This window comes from Rousettus aegyptiacus, unplaced genomic scaffold, assembly GCF_014176215.1.
Source record: "Rousettus aegyptiacus isolate mRouAeg1 unplaced genomic scaffold, mRouAeg1.p scaffold_m13_p_10, whole genome shotgun sequence".
NCBI lineage: Eukaryota > Metazoa > Chordata > Mammalia > Chiroptera > Pteropodidae > Rousettus > Rousettus aegyptiacus.
Window position 1 is genome coordinate 58,684,412 of NW_023416285.1, and position 20,898 is coordinate 58,705,309.

General features: G+C 31.6%; 1 protein-coding gene across 27 annotated transcripts in view; it reads right to left on the bottom strand.

Annotated features, from left to right (window-relative positions):
- The window catches only part of ADGRL3 (adhesion G protein-coupled receptor L3), a 713,052-nt gene that overhangs the window by 205,287 nt on the left and 486,867 nt on the right, over positions 1-20,898 (bottom strand). For all 27 annotated transcript variants that reach the window (XM_036226761.1, XM_036226753.1, XM_036226746.1 and 24 more), the window contains one exon: positions 6,817-6,897. In XM_036226761.1, the coding sequence (XP_036082654.1) occupies positions 6,817-6,897 (81 nt within the window). The remainder of the gene's footprint in view (positions 1-6,816; positions 6,898-20,898) is intronic.

Sequence of the window (20,898 nt, forward strand, 5' to 3'; positions counted from 1 at the left end):
AAATAAAAAATAGATTTTACCATTAAGTTTAGGATTTAACTTCAATTAAATTCAACTCAAATTCAATTATTACTATGTAGTACTACAGTAGTATGCTCAGTGCTCAAAATATAATGACAAACAATAAGTATGAATAAAAAAGGGATAGGATCCTTGTAAGACTAAATGAGAGAATGTATATAAAATATTTATCCTGTGTCTGGGAGTACAATTTATATTAACAAGCTATACTCTCTTTATTGTCACAGTATACTTGAAACACAGCAAAAATGTTTGGCATTTACAAGTGCAGGAAAGAGATGTTTACTTAACATGGTCAGAACACTCTGTTATTAGCAAGTTTCCTTTTTATTCCTTTGTGTTAAGCGGAACTAAAGGTAGGGAATTATGTTCTATCATATGTTTGCTAACCAGATAAGTTAGGAAAACACTGTCATGAATATTAAAGAACAGGCTTGGAAACTCCTCAGTAAGAATGCCAGATGTCTAGTTCCTATTTTATTTTAATCAATTTCAAATGTTTTTACATTTCACTAGATAATGTTGTGTGTTAATGTCTTTAATTTGTGATGCTAAATCTTTGGCTATAGCCTATTTTTAATATAGATGCACTAGGCAAGACCATCTGTTTATTTTGAACTTTAAAAAATATTTTCAGTGTGTGGATTGCTGAATGTAATTCAATTTGCACATGAAACTTAATGCCTGGCATTATTCTAGTTTATTGATTATGTGCCAATTGAACCATGTTTATATTACTCAGTTTATTATACGAAAAAAAAGTAAAAAAATAGATGTAGTTTTTCAAATGTACCCAAATATTTTAGCTTTTTCTCTGAGTATAAATTGTAACTGTAAACAATTAGTAAATGCACAAATTAGTATTTAGTATTAGACTTCTGATTAAATATGATTATATATAAAGAAAGGTTATATAAAATATTACATATAAAATAAATACAATGCTGTAAAACTAATGGTTTATCATATTGGAAGGTGAAGTATACCTGATAACTGTCAATTTTTTTTACGTAGCAGAACATTCAAAATATCATCCTTAGTAATATAAATGGAGGATAATTTTCAGAAGTTAATGTCTTGTTGGTTATTGACAGGAATTTACCTAACTTGAATTGCTAGTGATGTTGTAAAGCAGGGTCTCCAACCCTCGGCAATGGACTAGTATAGGTCCATGGCCTGTTAAGAACTGGGCCCACAGCAGGAGGTGAGCAGCAGGCAATAGAAACTTCATTCGTGTTTGCAGTCACTCCCCAGCACCAGTATCACAGCCTCAGTTCCATCTCAGATCATTAGGCATTAGATTCTCATAGAAGCACTGGTCTCTGATGCTAAGAAGGTTGGGTGTAGCTGTTGTAAAGAATTCCTAGGTTGAGTTCTATAATTGGCAGCTAAGACTGTCACCAGATCGTATTGGAAAACAGTTAAACAAAAGAAAGCCAAAAACAAAATAACAAAGTTTCACCTGAAGAGCATGCCCCAACTGGTGTATTTGATTGTCGAATAATAGTCTCTGTTTAGGATTCTGATTCAGCTTCCAACACAAACTCTTACAAATTCCCTTTATTGAGTGATTCAGACTGTAACACAGACATAATTCTGGGATAGGATATTTCTCATGTGAATAGTTAGGAGGCAAAATAAAGGTTAGGGAAGAAAGAATAGTTGGTGAGGACACATGCCCTTCAGAACTGCAACTCTTAATGAGCCCTGCTAAGATTCCACTGTGCTTATTTATGAATCTGTTATCAATATTACCAAAGAAGTCTTTCGTTTCCAATTATAATACATAAAATTGTGAAATATGTCTGAAAAACATGTAGTACTTATTCACATACAGAAATATATAATCAATCCCATTAAATTAACTACAGAATTATAACAAACTTATTTTAATAATGAAAGCTTTAAAAATAATAGTGCTTCTAGATGAAGCCATGATTTTTTTTTTTTTTTTAAAACCCTGATTAATGAGACATATGGCAAGAAAAAATTACTATAATGGTGAATGCTGATTCGGGACCTTACTTTTATTAAGTAGTTTATAGTGAGGGCTATGACTATTTTTCTATTTATAGTGGCAGCTCTGGTTAATTACCTTGTAATGTATTGTGACATTAATGCACTAGTAAACTATTGGAATTTACACCCCTATTCAGTAATAAAATCTGTAAATTGAAGAAAGTCACCACAGGCATAAATTATGTGACCAAATGCCATGTATGATCACATTAAATTTAAGGAACAAATTTACTCACCAGTAAGAGCAGCTGAATTGATATATTTTGATTGCTTTGAAATGTAGATTACAACATTTTATTCAAGGCTATTTGGTAACTTGATACTACATTTTCTATTTTGTTACTAAGAGCATGTTAGTCACAATTAAAATATATAATACCAAAGAAAAAAATATTTTGACTAATAAATACATCAATTCCACAAAATATTTTACCCGAAAAAAGGAACAAAACTAAAAGAAATTAAGAGAATTGAAAGGAGGAAGGATGGTGATATGTGAATTAAAGCCAAAATGATTCATAGGTGATATAGAATTTGAAGAGGCAAAAACAAAACAAAGGATTAAAATTGTGATATCTATATTTATATCTGTGTCTGTATGTATACATATTTGAATAACGATTGCTTGGCATAGGATTTTAAAACACAATTTCAAAGTAAATAATAATTAGTTCACTGTCTCAAATACTCAGAGCTCAATCACTATTAAAAAAAGAGTACAATATAATCTAGAATATTTCAGATAAGAACAAATGGTAAAATATCTGAAACAATATGATGTGTTATTATATATTAGATAGTTCATATTTTCTATTTAAAGGTTCCTTATGCTAATACTGATAAACATATTAATAATTTTTAAATTATGTTGTTTTGTATTGCTAGCTGGATGAATATCAGAAAATTAAGTATAGTTTTCCTATAAAAAATATAGTTCAGTCGGTAAAATACACAAGGAATGAATCCTTAAAGCAACATTTCTTAAAGCATTAACATGCATGTAGACAAGAAAGAGGATATAGAGCTATAGGTCATTGTGGGAATGAAAATATCTAGACATATCTCTCATTTCTGAATAGGTATACAATTATAGCAGAAAAATATAAAAGGAAAAGTTAAAAATGTTAGTTTTCAGGTCATTCAGAGGATATTGCTATATAATCTCACAGAAAAAAATATAATTACTAGAGATAAAATTCCAAATTATTTAAAGACATTAATTTGTCTTATCATATTAATTCAAATAAAAACCTATAATACACATGAGGGTTCTGTGTGTGTGTGTGTGTGTGTGTGTGTGTGTGTGTGTGTGTGTGTGTTTGTGTAGATATAGATACAGTACAGTTCATTTGTGTAATTCACTGTCTCAAATACTCAGAGCACAATCACTATTAAAAAAGATAGCACCAAGTAATCTAGAATATTTCAGATGAGAACAAAAAAAATGGTAAAATATCTGAAACAATATGATGTGTTTCATATAAATATTATCAATGGTTTACACTTTAATTAAAAATAGTAAATGATTGAAAGTCGACAGGAAATATTTTGTGGTTCCAAAGTAATTACATTATTATGCCAACTTTATCCCACTTCTGAGATTTGTTTTTAAATAAAATATTAGATTTAAGAAAAAAAGGACAAGATGTTTCCCAATGTTATTTTGATTTATATAAACCTTTCTATATAGTTAGATGTTCTTTTTTTGAAAACTGCACATGTACTGTGGCATATGAGCTAGTGACTATGGCTGAAATTGCATTAATCACAGAACAGTTTAGGAAGGTCTTCGGGACAATGTTTGTAGAGGGATGATATGAAAACTAGAAGCTATCAAGACAATCATTCTGAGGCAGAGAGCACAATTTGAGGCAGATGTCAAGCAGACACGACTGTTGCATTCCAGTAATTCATTCTTACTCAGGTCAACATCATCAGTACATTTTACTAAGATGAAGTCATTTTAAAGCAAAGCTTTTAATAATGCCTACCTCCCTACCAACTCTTCAGGGTCTAGTTTATATCATGGATTTTGCAGGAACTTGAAACTATTTCACTTAACTATCCTAATAATATCACCACAATAGCATTGTTATTCTTGTTTTACAGCTGATAGAGGGAAGCTGCCTAAGGTCAAACAGTTCTGCCAGCCTTCAAAGCCCAATTTCTTCCATATGCCACGGCAGTGAACTCAAAAATAAGTAGTAACACATTTTGTCTAGGGCCTACCAGATACCAGACTCTATTCTGTATTATCTCCAACACTGTGATGTTCTTATTTTTGATCTTCGGTGCAGTACTTGAGGAAACTAAAAATAAGAAAGGTCTATAACTTCCAAGTTTATTAGCTCTATATCCTTTCATTTTATCAATCGATTTTTGTTTTATTTTATTTTACTCTTTGTCTACCCAACTATAATAATTTGAAATGGCTCAAATTCCTCTTTACTATATTCACGATCTTTTAGACTGTCATTCCATCATTAAGAGATGAAGCCTATTTTTTCCCTCTTAAGTCTGGGATTGGCTGATTTGCTTTGGCCAACACAAACAGAATCTTGAAAAATACCTGAACTTTATGACTTGCCTACTTATTGCTGAAAATCCTGTCACAGTAGGAATGAGCCTGTGATAGTCTGCTTGATAATGAGAGTCATGTGGCTGTCACCCCAAATGACACTGAGGTAACTACCATACTTTGAGCACCTTCCCCTCCAAAAGCAATCAGTCTGCTAACTACCTACTAAACATCTAGTCTCTACTAAGAATTAACATATCTAAAACAATCCATCAATTTAAAATTCATCTATTCCTCTTGGTGAGGGATGATATCATAAGGATCCAAGCTTTTAAGTAATATAGGAACCTTAGAGGCATTTCCGCTCATTTCCCTGTTCTGCTCAGCTAAATGCCATGTCTCTTCAAAATATTTCTCAGCTTTGCCATTGGTGCTGACATATCGCTTATTTTTCAGTCATCTTTTCTTGTACTACTGAAACAGCCTCTCTCTGCCAATCTCTCATCATCCACTCTGACTTTAGATATATTTTTTTCATATCTAGAACCGATAATGTTATAACAACCCACTGACTGAAGAAAAAAAATTTTTAAATTAAAAATATTTCAACACAATGATATATATATATGTATATATATATATGTATATATATGCTTTACTGCTAATACATGTATATATACATGTATATATATGTATATATATGCTTTATTGTACACTTGAAACTTACTGAGTTTCAATAATCAATGCCACCATAATAATAATAAAAAATCTGTATTAAAAAGAGTAATAAATTAAAAAATATATTCCATGATTTTTTTCAGGATAAAATAGAAACTCTTTGGCATGGAATACAGAATCCTTCAAAATCTGCCTCATTACATCTTTCTAGTCTCTTCTGCTGGAACTGCTACTGTTTTACTGAGCACCCAGAGTGTTTCCTTAAAAACATCACAACTTTCACATATTCACATTTTGGTTCATTCTGCTTCCTCTTCGTGGGATTCCCTTATTTTCCCTGATCCCTTTTCTCTTTGAAAAATGAGAATGCACCTTTCAAAATCTAGGTTGTCACCTTCAATTTAAGTCACTTAGAAATTATCTTATGAGTACCTACTATGTGCCAAGCATATACAGGTTGCTGGAATAGAAATAGTAATTATGACACTTTTTACCCTCAAGGATCTTAGGGAAGAGAAAGAGAAACATGCACAATAAAAAATAAAATACATTGCCGTATGTATAAAAACTGAGGCAAGCACAGAACCTTTGGAGAATAGAGGCATTCATTTAGCTCCTCCCTAGTACAAAGTCAGGGAAAGCTTATCAGATAAAGAGCTTTGAAACACTGGCAGAAGCTTAATGGGTAGAAAAGAAAAGCTAAAAAAACCCCAAAAAACTGGCAGAATAAATAGCATGTATAGAAAACATGCTCATAAAAGTCAAATCTAATTACTTTTATTATATCAAGTAATTAATACTTTTGAAGGTATAAGAAAATATACTGCATTACTTCAAACTGAAAAATTAATCGTAGGATATTTGGAATTTATAAAATTAAAGACATCTATATTACTTCAGCTTTGAACCTTATAAAACATTTTGAAAAGCATTAATAAGTATTTCTTAAAAGCAAAAAGATAAATTATGTATTTAGGTTATGAAATTACGAATGTTACTTTTATTTTGTATGACACTTTAAAAAACATATTTAAACAGGCGGCATCAATTTAAAATACATAATTATAATTTATACATTTTAAAACTAAATGATAGTAATACTAAAATGACTTTAAAATAATAAAATATAAATTATCAATTTGTAAGGAAATATATCTATCAATATGACTTGGGTTGACATCTTATTTTATAAAAAAATAGAATAATAGAGAAAATAAGTTCTAATAAAAATAAAAGGGATGGTTATTGATAATCTCTAAATCTAGGTTGGTTTTTAACAAAGCTTCCACTAGTTGAATCACTATGCATTCTTATTTCTTATTTTGGTTTACAAACACTTTTCAGGACAACATTTCACATTTTAGTTTATAAATAAAAGTTACTCATTCTATCATTAGATTTCTGACACACTATTTCCCCCTGCTTTTTAAACAGGCACTGCATTGTAAAATACACATTTACAACCATCTTCAATTTAATTAATTACCTTCACCAAAGAATGAATAGAGTTCCTCTTTAAATTAAGTAGGGGAGAAGGGGAGGGAGTGGGTGAAACAAAAAACAAAAACAAAAAATCTTACCTCTAACAGGGGGTCTTTCCAGCTCTGAGTCAAGGTGAATTGGTGGAGAGATATATGATATCTGTCCATGATGTGCCTGCCCTGTGGACCCAAAATTAAATGTTAAAATTATACTGTGGTTATGTATTGTTGCTTTTTGTTTGTTTGTTTGTTTGTTTTGTTTTATGATGTCACATTATCTCTCTTTATACTAAATTAATAGCCATTATAGAGTGTGGACATATCTATTCAAGCACAGAAAACATTTTGAGTCATCCAAAAAACAACCAATTAAATCAGTCCTTCTCATACTATCCAGATATTTGGTTGTTGTTAAATTACAAATTTATTGTCAAGTGACACTTTTAAAATGACAAAATGATTTACAAGAAAAATGAAAAGGAAAAACTAAAAGCACAGACATACAAAATACCAGTTCTGGTTTTAATTGTTAGATTATAAGTACTTTATCAATTTGCTATTTCTAAACATTCTCAGTTTCTGAACTCATTCATTGCAGATCAGTAATAAACACATTGCAGACAGGCATCAATGTCAGATAACACTTTGAGCAGGACTTATTTAGATAACTTTATAACCCTAATTAACTCTTATTTTTATGATTTACTTACATTATTTTAATAGCATACTACTCCTACCTCTTATTGTAGTTGATAAAAACAAAAACAGAAACAAAACAAAACAACAACAAAAAAACAATAGCTGACCACAATATAAAAAGCAGGTAGATGCATTCATTTTTTATTCCTTAAAAAGCATTCTGCTAGCTTATACAAATTTGTGATATATTTTCTGGGTTATGAGTTAAACTTTAATTGAAGGCTGAGATGTTGACTGAAAAAAATTGTTAGCTGAAAAACAAAAGAATTTTCTAATAGTCAAAGCAGCTATAGTTTGCATACCTATGATCCAGGAAGCGACAGGATTTTAAGGCAAGAAAACATAATTACAGAGTCAGTTCAATTTCTAAAGCTACTTTATGTAAAGAAGGTTTGGGTACAAGTGGATGACCCACTCCTTTCTACAATGGGAATATGCAGTTATATTTTACACATTTACTATACCAATTTACAGGGTCGTTAATCTCTTTTCCTAAACAAGGAAAGTTAATGATACATAGATTATGATAACAGTTAGAGTAACCTTCCTGTTTCAAGTAATATTCGACTAGTAATAAACTTTGCTGATTCCTCTTATGAGGCACATTTCAAATAATTAATATGGCTCCCTGTTGATAGTAGCTGCTGTTGCTCCCAGCATTTTTCTAGCTAACAGCAGACACAGTGGAGCAGCTGTAATATACAGAGCCCCTCATAATGGTAACTAAGAATATTGTGCATTCACTGGTCATGTTTCAGTGGAACACTAAATGCACTATTATAAAGGAAATAAGACAGTGGTTGTGCACTGTAAGCAGTCCATGTGTAATATAGCTTATTAAAAACTTCAGACGATCTTAATTATAAAAACATCTGATGTTTACCTATGTTGCATACTTGGTTGCAAAAACCATTTTTGTTTTTAAGGTCCTGCGTCATTACAAATGAATTGATTTGAAACTTTATCAATCATACAAGTGAATATAAGAATCTTTTACTTTATTTTGGTTCAAAATAACCTCAGCATATAAAATAATATTGATTTCATGTCTAATCAAGGAACATTGCTTTCCCCACAAATAATATAAATGTCATGCACGCATACATACATCATTTCCTTTAATGCAACCAACATCACTATAAGGATTTAAAGATAGGTACCATGTAAATACATCTATATTTTTTTTAAATCAAAGAAACAAATAGAGATTAAGCAACTTGCTTAAGTACTAGTATATAGCAAGGCCAGTAGCATTTTGACTCTAAAGTGTTATCATCTATAGCATAACACTTTTTTCGCAAAGAAGGTCTCAGTATACTAAACCTGGAAAAAAATATGCATAGATTTTAGTGATTAAATTCTGATAGGTATTGCTTTTGGAAGTGTTGGCTCTACATTCAGATTGAAATAGAGTCCTTTTAAATGCCACAATTTCCTCTGGTCTTGGGATAAGCATGTAACTTCAAGAGTGCTCATCATAGATACTTTAGGCAGTACAAGATCACAGTGTGTATGTCTTTAAGAGGAATGGGGAGATCGAAGAGCCAGTAGAATGGGGCAGAGATTATTGATAGTAAGTGTTGAACTTGGTTTACCATAATACATGTTCTTTTTCCAAGGAGAAATCTAGCAAACTATAGGATGAGGTCTGGCAGGGAAAGCCACCAGGGTAGCATTTGACTCAAACTCTAAGCCTTAGGGAAGGTCAGAACTGCAGTAATGGATTTCAATTTGGTAATTGAGATTTCATATCCACAGAATAAAAACTAGAAATTATGGAGGTTGTTGTTGATTGACTATATTAATCAGATTCTTAAAAAGGATTTCCACTTTAGTTTAGATCAGTGGTACTGACATATTTATTTCCAAAAAAAAAAAAAAACACACATAAAAGGTAATAAAACCTATTCTAATCTGTGGTTAACTAAGGCAATGATTCTCAGGGACGTAACCAGTCTTCATCAAGGAGAGCATATCAGAATATGCCGAAAAGGCTGTGCATAGTGTGAAAAAAACAAAACAAAACAAAAAGTAACTCTCTAAGTTCCATCCCTCTCATTAAGAATTACTGAAAATAATCATAATAAACTAAACTCCAGTTAAAACAATAAATAGCTATCATAAATATTTCTTAGACCTTATGGTGAATAATATTCAACAAAAACTGTGGCCTGTTCAAAAAAAGCTGAGGTAGATAAAGAACATAGCAATACACACAGTGTTTTTAAAGTTTTGACTAGAATAATGCTCAGGAACATACCTAGTCTCATTCATCATATTTTTCACCATGATCTACCATCTTACAGCAGCTTTGTATATCTAAATATGTGATGTACTGCTTCTATTTTTTGCCCTTATTTTTCTGAATTAAAAAAAAAATGTGCTGCTTTTTCTTTCTGAATTTTATTTCTTATTTTTTAAAGCAAATAATAATAATACCGAGATTTTACTTAGAATTATATTTTCTATATATTAATTTGGAGAATAAACATTTAAAATATTTCTTTTCGTATAGTTTTAAATGAATCCCCATTTGTTTGAATTGCTTTTTAAGAAACAAGAATAAATTATTTTTTCAAGTTTTCTATATTTTGGTTATAAAAATTCCATTGTTTAACTTTCTATTTTCCCCATTTCAAATAAAATTTTTAAATTTTCTTGATAACTTTCATTGAAATTTTTTGATGGTTATTATTGGCATTATTAGTTATTAACTTTGACCTCCTTAGCTACTTAGAACTAGAGACACTGATAATAAAATTTTAGTTATTTTCTGTGACCTTTATTGCTTGTATGAAATAGACTCCCATGTTAAGATTCATCTATATACTCTTGTATTTAATTTGTGCTACAGAATTTAAATTTTAAAGATTTATTTTATAGATGCAATTTAGTACATAAAATTTAATGGTGCTGCTATTAACCTATCATTTTACTTGAAGTTCTTCCAAAGTACTTTCAATGAATAAATAATGCTTAATAATAGATTTATAAAAAAAATCATAAAGAATTAGAAAGGAGAAAATAAAATCTTGGTTTTTCTAAATGTTCCAAAAGAACAATGACAATAGGGAAATGAGTGGGTAGCTTATGGATTAGTTTTTATTCAGTTTTCAGTCTACATAAATTATACATTTTTATGGAGATGTCATATACATGTGTGTATATCTGTGATATATCTACAATAATATGTAATATTCACATCCCCACAGTGACTCAGTTCAAGTATACAATGGTTTCCAGTATATTTACAAATTTATGTAACCACCACAATTTGAGCCCATTTTCAACACACACACACACACACACACACATGCGTGTGCACGCACGTGTGCACACATTCACATGCGCGCGCACGCGCGCACACACACACACACACACACTCCAAAGCCTATCAGTAGTAATTCTTCATTTCCTCCCAACCCATCCGAGTTCTAGGCAATCATTCATCTACTTTCCATCTCTCTCTATATGGCTATTCTGGACATTTTCTATAAATGGAATTATATAAATATATAGTCATTTGTGATCAGCTTCCTTCACTCAATATTATATTTCAAAGCTCATTTATATGGTAGTACAAATCAATACTTCATTCCCTTTTATTGCCAAGTAATATTTTGCTGTACAGACAACTACATTTTATGTATCTATTCATCAGTTAATATTTGGTATCATTTTCACTTTTGACTGTTATGGATAAGATTTCTCTGAATCTTAATGTACAATTTTTTGCATGGACATATTTGTATTTTTCTTAAATCTATCTATCTATCTATCTATCTATCTATCTATCTATCTATCATCTATCTATCATCTATCTATAATATATGTATATATATATACACCTAGGAGTGGAATTGCCGAGTCATATAGTAACTCTATGTGTGGGCTATCCAGTATCAGGTATGCCAAAGGGTGCTGGTCAGTACGATATAGCACTATAGCAAAAACCCAAAGGCTATTATGAAGTTTGGAAAAGCCATTTTTTTTCTATCTCCTATCTCTTTGTCAGCTTCCGTTTAATTTCTATTTCATTGAGGAATCATGTGCAATTTCTACTAAAGTTCCAATACAGAAAAGAGTTGACCAGCAGTAGGTATAGAAAGGGCTTTTTTTTCCCTCTCTTTCTACTGTCAATACTTTAGATGCACATCAGAGCACAGAAATACATTTTTAGAACCTAGAATTTAGAGGGGAAAAAGACATTTTAAAGTGTATAGTCCCAAACCTACATTTTAGAATGAGAAATTGGCGATTTTCAAAAGTCAGATCAGGTGGTTGTTTTCAATAGCGATGCTAGAGGATAGTAAGAAAGGGGATGCTTTACAGTAAGGCCGCAGAAGCCTTCCTTAGTAAGCCATAATTTTCAAGATGTGTGAAGCATAATTTTTCAGTTATATTGAGTTATATTTAATGCTATTTATTTAGGAAAATGTGTACATTTTCCATTAGGCTTTGTCTACAGACTAAAGGCATTTAAGCAAAATATTCCTGAGAACAGATCTGCCCGTGTTGGTATCTAGATTCTGCCACTTTTTCACCATATAACTATTAGCTATATGAGTTATTAGCAGTGAACTATCAACATGTATAACTTCTATGTGCCTCAATTTCTTCATTTGTATAACGAGGATTATAATAGCACTGACCTCATAGAGATATTTTGAAGGCTAAATGTATTTATACATATGTAGTAATTAGAACAGTGCTTGGGACATAGTAAAGTACTAAGAATTTTTAGCTATTATTATTATTGTTATTATTATTATTAATTCTTTCATTCATTAATTCATCAATCAATATTACTCAAGTGCCTCATATATAACAGGTGTCTTCCTAGTTGGTTGGCATATATCACACAACAAAATGAATGATGATCCACACCTTTATGTAGGGGGGCACAGTGAGTAAGCAATTAACACAATAAATACATCAATAGTATTGCATGTGCGAGATGCCAAGGGCAATGAAAACAAATTACAACCGGCTAAAGGGGATCTGGATTAGGAGGGGCAGGTTGCAATTTTAAATAGGGTGATCAAAAAAGGCCTAACTCTATTTCCATGAACAGCATTTGAAGAGTTCAAGAAAAAAAGATAATATCTGACTTTCATAGAAAACTAAAAAGATAAAATTATACATAAGGGCCCAAATCTAATTTTAATAACTAAGGATAATATAACAAAGTGTGTTGGTATCAGATGCTTTTTCCTCATACATTTACTTAAAAATTTCCACATATTTATTGACACATTAATGACGTGACCAATGAAAAAAGAAATAAATAACATAGAAAGATATGAACACAGCTCTCTTCATAAAAACAAATTTTACTACCATAAAATCCCCATTGGTTTCTCCAGTTACATTATTTTGCAACTCGATTTTTCCCTTATTTTGTATATAGTGTGTAAACAAGTTTAATAGTTTGTATCCCTCCGGGCAGATTTTATGCCTTTTTGTTGTTGTTGTTGGTTTGCTTTAGAATTTCAACTTCTAATCTTGAGTATTTCCTCTAGAGAAATGACATTCCCCCATCCTTAAAAACAATAAAATAAATCTCTCATTTTTGCTCATAGGTTTTTAAATAATATTATCTCTTTCCCTTTACAATCTTTAGGATGATAGCAAGTTACATCTCTACATCTCTCTGCTCTACTATACTTCCATGTGGAAGGTGGAAACCTATACTAAACTACATCTAAGAATGCCATATGAAATCTTCCATAGTATATCTAATACTTTGGAAATAGCTTAGCTTTCTCCACCTCCTCCAAAACTTTATGTATGTGTGTATATATATACACACACACACACACACACACACACATATATATATATATATGTATATGTATATATATATATACACACACACACACATATATATGTATTTCTGTGTTAAAAATAATCTCAGCTACTGATAAAAAATACCAGAGGTCAATGTGTTATTTGAACTGATGGAAAATTGGGTATGCCTAGCATTATAACAACTTGCTTTTGTCTTTAAATACCAGTCTGATTATAGCCATCTCAAATTTATTAAGTCAGCTTTCAGATGAAAATGTAAATACCAGTCAAAAGTAATCATCAAAGAAAAGAATTGTAAAGTTGTCAATTTGGTAATTATCTTTTCACTCTGGGTTCCTTTTTCCCTTGAATGTTATTACTCATATGTATTTTCAGTGAATTTAGTAAAATATGAGGTAGCAGAGAAACAGCTAGTTGCTTGATTTGTTAAGGATATAAAGTCATTGAGAGAGAAGGAAAGGTCACTGACGGGCTTTTCCCGGTAGATATTACTTGACACATAGAAAACAGACAGGGTAATAAGAAGCAAACTTTCGTGTGTGTGTGTGTGTGTGTGTGTGTGTGTGTGTGTGTGTGTGTATTTCTTCGGTACCTGCTTCCACTCTGTGGCCAGTATTAACAAAACCATATAAAGAAAATAATATAATCCCTCCATTGAGAGATTCCAGTTTAGATGCAGGATTAATCCATTATAGTGAAGTATAACATGTACCTTGATGGAAACAATAGAGAAGAACACAACAAGAGCATCTACCTGAGGTAAGTGATGTGAGGGAAGAATAGCACCTGAGGAAGCCGAGACTGAGGAAACAAAAGTAGTAGTCTAATGAAAGACTATGGCAAGCATGGGGCACCTGAAGGGATATTATAAGTGGATGCCAGTAAGACAGATAAGTAAGAGGGACAGAAGACAAGGAACCATAGGTTGAGGGTGGGCAAAAAGGATAATTAAAAAAATAATTAACACCTTCAAAAATGTACAAAATAGGGAAAGAATAAAGAATATGTATGAAGGGGAACAGAATATGTCATCCCCAAATAGGTCACTTTGGCCTATTATTTGGAATTAAAATTACTTGAGAAATAGCTGGTACAAAAAGGACCTTCTCACCCTCTTTGTCCTGAAATCAAGAAATAAATCTCCTATGAAGTCATGCTCCCTGTACCGGGAGGGTAGAAGCCATTCTTATTACCAAAGACAGGGAATTCAGGGCCAAGAAAGCTGAATAAACAAAGCTTGTTACTTCTTTACTAATTTACTACCCCAAGCCCAAAACTCCTTGTCTTGTCGATTCTTCACGAATTTATGGTTTCTTTGTCCTAACGGCATAAAAGCTTCCTGTTATGATCATTTCTTTGAGTCCAATATTTTTATGGGGTCTCTGTATATAAGAAATCAAATTTGTTTTTCAGCTATTAATGTCAACTTAATTATTATACCAGCCAAAAAACATAGAAGAGAAGAAGGGAAAGTTTTCCACCCCTACATATGCCTGTCATCTGGTTTCATCAACGATTAGTTAAGAGTCTATATTATTTCATCTCCCTCTACCCATGCTTCCTTTACTATCCTAGAATACGTTGAAGCAAATCCCAGACATCATATAATTTCATCTGTGAATTATTAGCTGTAAATCTTTAAATTATAAAATATGAGTTCTTTAACAAATAACTATAATACCACTATGATACCTAAACATTAAGAAGATACAATATGAAAAATGAATTTAATGTAAAATTCAATAAAGCAATTGTCAGGAAAAAAAAATAAAGTCTGAAAGAAATGAAACCTTTCAAGCTTGCAAAATATCACATTAGTCCTGGTGTTCAAACTGTGCTGGACTGAGGAATGCTTTATATTTATGATGAATTTCAGGTGCTCACAAATATGGAGAGAAATGTACTTTATAAAGCCAAAAAAAATGCTTTTCCTTTTTCACAAACATAAAAAATAGACAAACAGTGAGTTTTGGAAGCATCACTTCAAAATTATTCTATAAAGTCTCAAAAATGTATTGTATCAAGCATTATAATAAACTAGGAAAAAAATAGAAAAATAAAAAAAAAGTCAGAGTACTTATCTTTCCCGGATTTCTATTTTTTTTTCAAAAATAATCCTTCAAAATAAACAGAAATGAACATATTAGAAAACTGAAGATCACATTAATAAAAATCGTTATTTTCTAGAAGCCAAATATTATGAAGCACCATGTGAGGTAAATATTGCTTCCCATTTTAAAAATAAAATAACTAAAGCTCCATAAGGTTCAGCATATTTTTAAAGGTTACACAATAGTGTGTGTGGGAATCAGGTTTCAAGTCCAGAGACCATGTTCTTACTATACAGCTAACTGCCCCCACATCTTATAAATATAGCTACTAGGGTGGGAAGAGAAGGCAAAAATACTATAATTTCTGAAACATTAGAAACTTTTAGTTCTCCATTTCCAAGTTACCTAAAATTAAGTGTTTATATTACCAAAATATGAAATCACAAAATAATCAGGATTTTAAAATTACTTCTCTCAGACAATGAGGAAATTGCTATGTTCCAATTAACAAGATGTTAAATATTTTAGCCCTCTCCTGGCATTGTTTTTTATTTCAATGCAGGCCTTAAAATGTATTAGGTTAAAATTAGAATTATATCTACAGATCTCCATGATTCATTCTGATTTTCAGAAGCTGGAAAAAGACCTTTGAAGTGAACCCTGCTGCCCCCACACTCATATCTTCCCTATTCTTTATCAGTATTGCATGGAGGCCAAGTTTAGCACACAGTAGAGTAAGAAGAAAATACTGTTGAAACAATTACTATTTAGCATGAACAAAGGGATTGATAATTGTAGTTGATCAATTAGCACAAGACATATAAGAGGATGTTCCTAAGCCTCCTTCTCTGCCAGAACGAGTCTGATTTATAAATTTAATCATAAATATTTTGCTTATAACTGATGGTAGGTAGATCAATGGTCCCTCAAAGATGCTCACTTCCTAATCCCCAGAATCTGTGAATGTTATCTCACATGGCAGAAGGGACACTGCAGGTGTGGTAAAGGCTAAGATAGAGAAATCGTCCTATCTAATCATAGGTCTTAAAAGTTGAAAGGGAAGCAGAAGAGTCCTTCACAGTGGTTCAATGTGAGAAAGATAGAGGAATGGGGAAGAAGAACAAAGTAATGAGAGCTGCTTGTAAAAGCTGGAAAGAGATGAATCTTCACCAAAGTCTAATAAAGAACCAATTTAAGCCTGTTGAGACCCATGTTGAACTTCTAGTGAAACATTAAATAATAAATTTGAATTATTTAAACCTCTAAGTTTGCGATAATTTGTTCCGGAAGTGATAGAAAACTAATAAACAACTTATTAACGGGTATTTATTTTGAGTCTAAAAAATCCTGTTTTTATTAAATTTGCTAATTATTTGAATAGCTAAAACATATACATGATACATATTCAACTGGGAAATTGTAGCATTTTACCAATATGATAACCTCCCACAGGCAATCTGTCTTTCCAGTATCTTGCATATCTTTCTGGAGTTATTCTGTGCCCTTTAAACTCTCAATCACTCTCTCTCTTTCTCTCTCTCTCTCTCTCTCTCTCTCTCTCCCTCCCCCTCCCCCCTCCCCCCTCCCTTCCTCTCTCTCTCTTCTTCTCCTCTTTCTCCTCCTCTCACACACATGCACTTATTTGAATTATTGCCATATTTACACACATGTATATTCTGCACTTTGTCAAGCCTGCTCTAAAAGGTAATTTAGACCTTTAACCGTTTACCCACACCTTTCTAATACATACAGATCCCCACATTACAAGATGAAGAATGTTCCATGTTCTAAAATTTCACTAGTAGCACAGATAGCATGGCATTTTTTAAAATCACAAATAGAAGAACATTTCATAAGGCAATGTAATAACTTGATGATTGCGACTAAATGATAAGCATAAAACATAACTATGTATAGTGAGATGATTAATTAGACAAAACAAAATATCAAAGATGAAATGATTTCTTTAGAAATCATTTAGCCCAAGTTCTGTGATTTAAGAGTAAATAGGCCCAAACAAAATATATGACACACATTAAGGTCACTCTTCAGTTAAGGGCAGAAGTAGACATAGAATAATCATTATATGACTCCTAGTTATGTATCCTTTCCTCTATACTACTCTGTCTCTTTACTCTAAAAAAATCATTATTAAGACTTGATTCTTTAGAGCAAATTAAAATTCATGGCAAAATTAAGAGGGAAGGTACAGAGATTTTCCATATATCCCCTGCCTCCAAATGGGTATAGTCATTATCAACACTCTCCATCACGGTGGTACATTTGTTAGCTGATGAACCTACATCATTGACATATCACAATCACCACAGTATTCGGGTTCACTTTTGGTTTTGTATATTCTATGGACAAATGTGTAATGACATGTGCCCATCATTATGGTATTATATAGAGTATTTTCATTGCCCTAAAAATCCTCTGTGTTCCACTTATTCATTCCTTCTCCTCCTTTAGCTTTTTATTTTCATGTTAGAAAATGCATAAAACATAGAAACTTGGTTGGTTAATAAAATGGGGCTAGAAATGCTGCAATATAGAGAAAAATAAAGTTTTGTATAAAATTAAGATTTAAAGCCAATCCACCTTTTTGATATTATATAGGTCACAAATTTACTATGAGAATGAAACTATTAGTGACACAATTATTAGTGTCTAGTACAGAATCAAAGTTCATTAAATGTGAGTTTCTTTACCCATCCTACCCCTTTAATAAATATTTTCTTTTGGATTATTTCATTGCTATGGTATGGTATGCATTTATGACATCTTACATAACAGTAAGAAAAATGATAAACAAAAGTAAATAAAAATAACTTTAAAAAAAGCTAGTTTTGGAGGGAGGAAGTTACAACATGCCAGTTTTGGACTGACCAGGAATTATTCTTTGTCATGTTTTCTGACAGTCAGAATTGATTATGTGGTAGGACAGTAAAATGCAGGCAAGCTTGGCAAATGATTCAAATTGTCCACTATTTATCAGCTGCATTCCTTGTAAATATCCAAATATTTCTTGGTATTTAAACAACGTAACAGTTATTCTGTGCAGGTTTGTGATAATTAAGCAGAGATGATCTTCCTGATGAATGTTCAAGAATTAGTCATTCTAAAAGTGTAATTTAAAAAAAATAAGTAAATTATCTAATGTTAGTTTTCTACCAGTTATTTATCTTGGAGCTTGCAAAGACAGAATAAAATAATTCTTCAACCCACATAAAGGCAAAAGAGAAAAAAAAAGGAACTGTGAATGAGCTTTTATTAATTCCCTCAGTTATTCATTTATTCGCTAGGAACATATTTAATGAATGACTACTATGTGGCTGATACCAGGTGCTGGAAATAAACCAGTGAACTGTCAACTCTTGGAATTTATAATTAGAAATATAAAAGTTTGGGCTTCAATTGGAAATCCATTTGCTAAAGTAAAGGGGAGCTCAATAAATATACGTGTGCCTCACAGTAGGTGTTCAATAAATAAATATTATTTTTTTGTCAGGACAGAAATAACCTTGATAATTGAGAAGTAAAATCTCTTGGGGTGACTCAGGAAAGGCTGGCAGAGGAAGAATCACAAGGCAGATGCTGCGACTCTGTAAGTCTGAAGTTATTTGTCATGTTCACTCTCCTAATTTACTTGTGATATTTGGAAACATGATTCACCAGATTACAAAGTGCTTTTGAAGAGAGAGAAAAAGTAGAGGTGTTTTCCATGGTATGTTATTTACAGCAAACATACAAAGGGCATATGGAATTTTTTGAATCTATATTTTACTTATAATTCAATTTACCTATCAAAACTTAATATTAAAAAAAGATACCAATTATTTAACTTTTTCAACATGCAGCTTAGATATCAAATTCTGAGATAACAAAAGGGCAAAAAGGGCAAATTAGACTTTATACTATTTTTTTCTGTTATAAAAATTTGTATAATATTTAAAATTTTATATTCTCCAGGAATTGTGTACTACATGAAAAAATATGAATAGTAAATATGTGTATATACTTATAAATATTTATTTATTTGTATTTATATTTATAGTCACATATATATACACAAAACTTAGCTACTCTCAAATTATTCTAGGAATTCTTAAACTTCCTTTAACATTTGCTATAATTTTATGAATAATAAAATCAACACATCATTTTACTTCTCTAATCTGCCTTTAATAGAAGAGAAACCTAACAAACATATTTAGTGAAGACTTTAAATTGGACAGACAGATGATTTAGGAGGGCTAGAAGCATAACTACAGTTTCTATGTCTTCTCTGCCATCCTAGGACTACTCAGATGTCTTAGACACTGAAAGAACTCAATGCATTTCTGGTGAAAATTCGCATTAAGAACATCAAAGAAATTAAGACGAGTGTTAAAATTGCTACCCTTCAAATCATAAACAAAGCGAGTAATAAAACTCTGGGAAAAGTTCTTTCAAAAACAGAAATATATTCATCAGGCGACTAATTTTGTTTAATTGCAAAATGTTACAAATTTGCTATGTTAACTCTCTCAGCCTATTCTTTTCTAGCAGAAGGCATTCATGAGGTTCTTGAAAAGTTCCTGCCAAAGGAAAGACATACCAATTCCTCAAATACAGACTTTAACTCAATGCTTTTATATAAAGTAGATCTTTTAAAAAATACTCTTCTAATATACTTTGATCAATTCTATTTCTCCCCAATAATATAATTATTAAGTAGGCAGCAATTACATCATTATGATAAACTGACATGGATAAATTGGCATTATATTTCTATTATTTATCTGTGTTTAAAGAACTGAAAATAGTTGATGTCATAAAGGAAAGATTAAAATTATGTGTTCAGGAGAGAGGGTTATGTTGCCTGAAAAGTGATACTAGAATTAGAAAACTAGCAGGTGAACATTGCTTCTACAGCTACAGGAGCCAGCAGCAAGAAGAAAAGTATAGGCCAGGTATTCAAAACAAAGAGATTTGTGTCTTAGAGTACAGATACAGGAAGCCGGCCTGCTGTGCCTATGTTTTTAAAGTTCTGCTTCAAAGACTATCCTGGCATGGTAAGAAAAACTTGTTAAATTTTCTTCTTTTCCCAGTTAATAGATCAGAAAACATTTGGTAACATTAACGCAAAAGAGGGAAGGAAAAACATGTTAAAGGTATTTGAAACAAGGTTCATAGGTGGATAGCAAGAAAATGCTATCCAACCCCTCAGCCCCCTCCCCAAGGAAGATTCCAGGATGAGAAGCAACAGCCTGGATCTTATTGAATGTTATCAATGGAGCAGTGCGACAATATAGATCTCAAAGTGAAAGCTAATCATCATGCGTTACTCTCACATCATTTTTCCTCTCAGCTGCTGAGTCAGGAAATGTTAGAGAAGGCAGATCTATAGGGCAATTAGAATGAGACATTTGGATACCAGAATCATAGTAAACTAAACATACCTCAACTCACTTCAGAGAAGGGTAGAAAAATTCGAATATATACATTATAGGTCCAGTGTGCAAAGAAGTTTTTCACATGTACAATGATATAATTAAACAAGATAATAAAGAATCAGAGGTTTTTGTAAGAATAGATAAAAGACTTGTTTGTGATATTAACTATTTTTTTTAAAGAA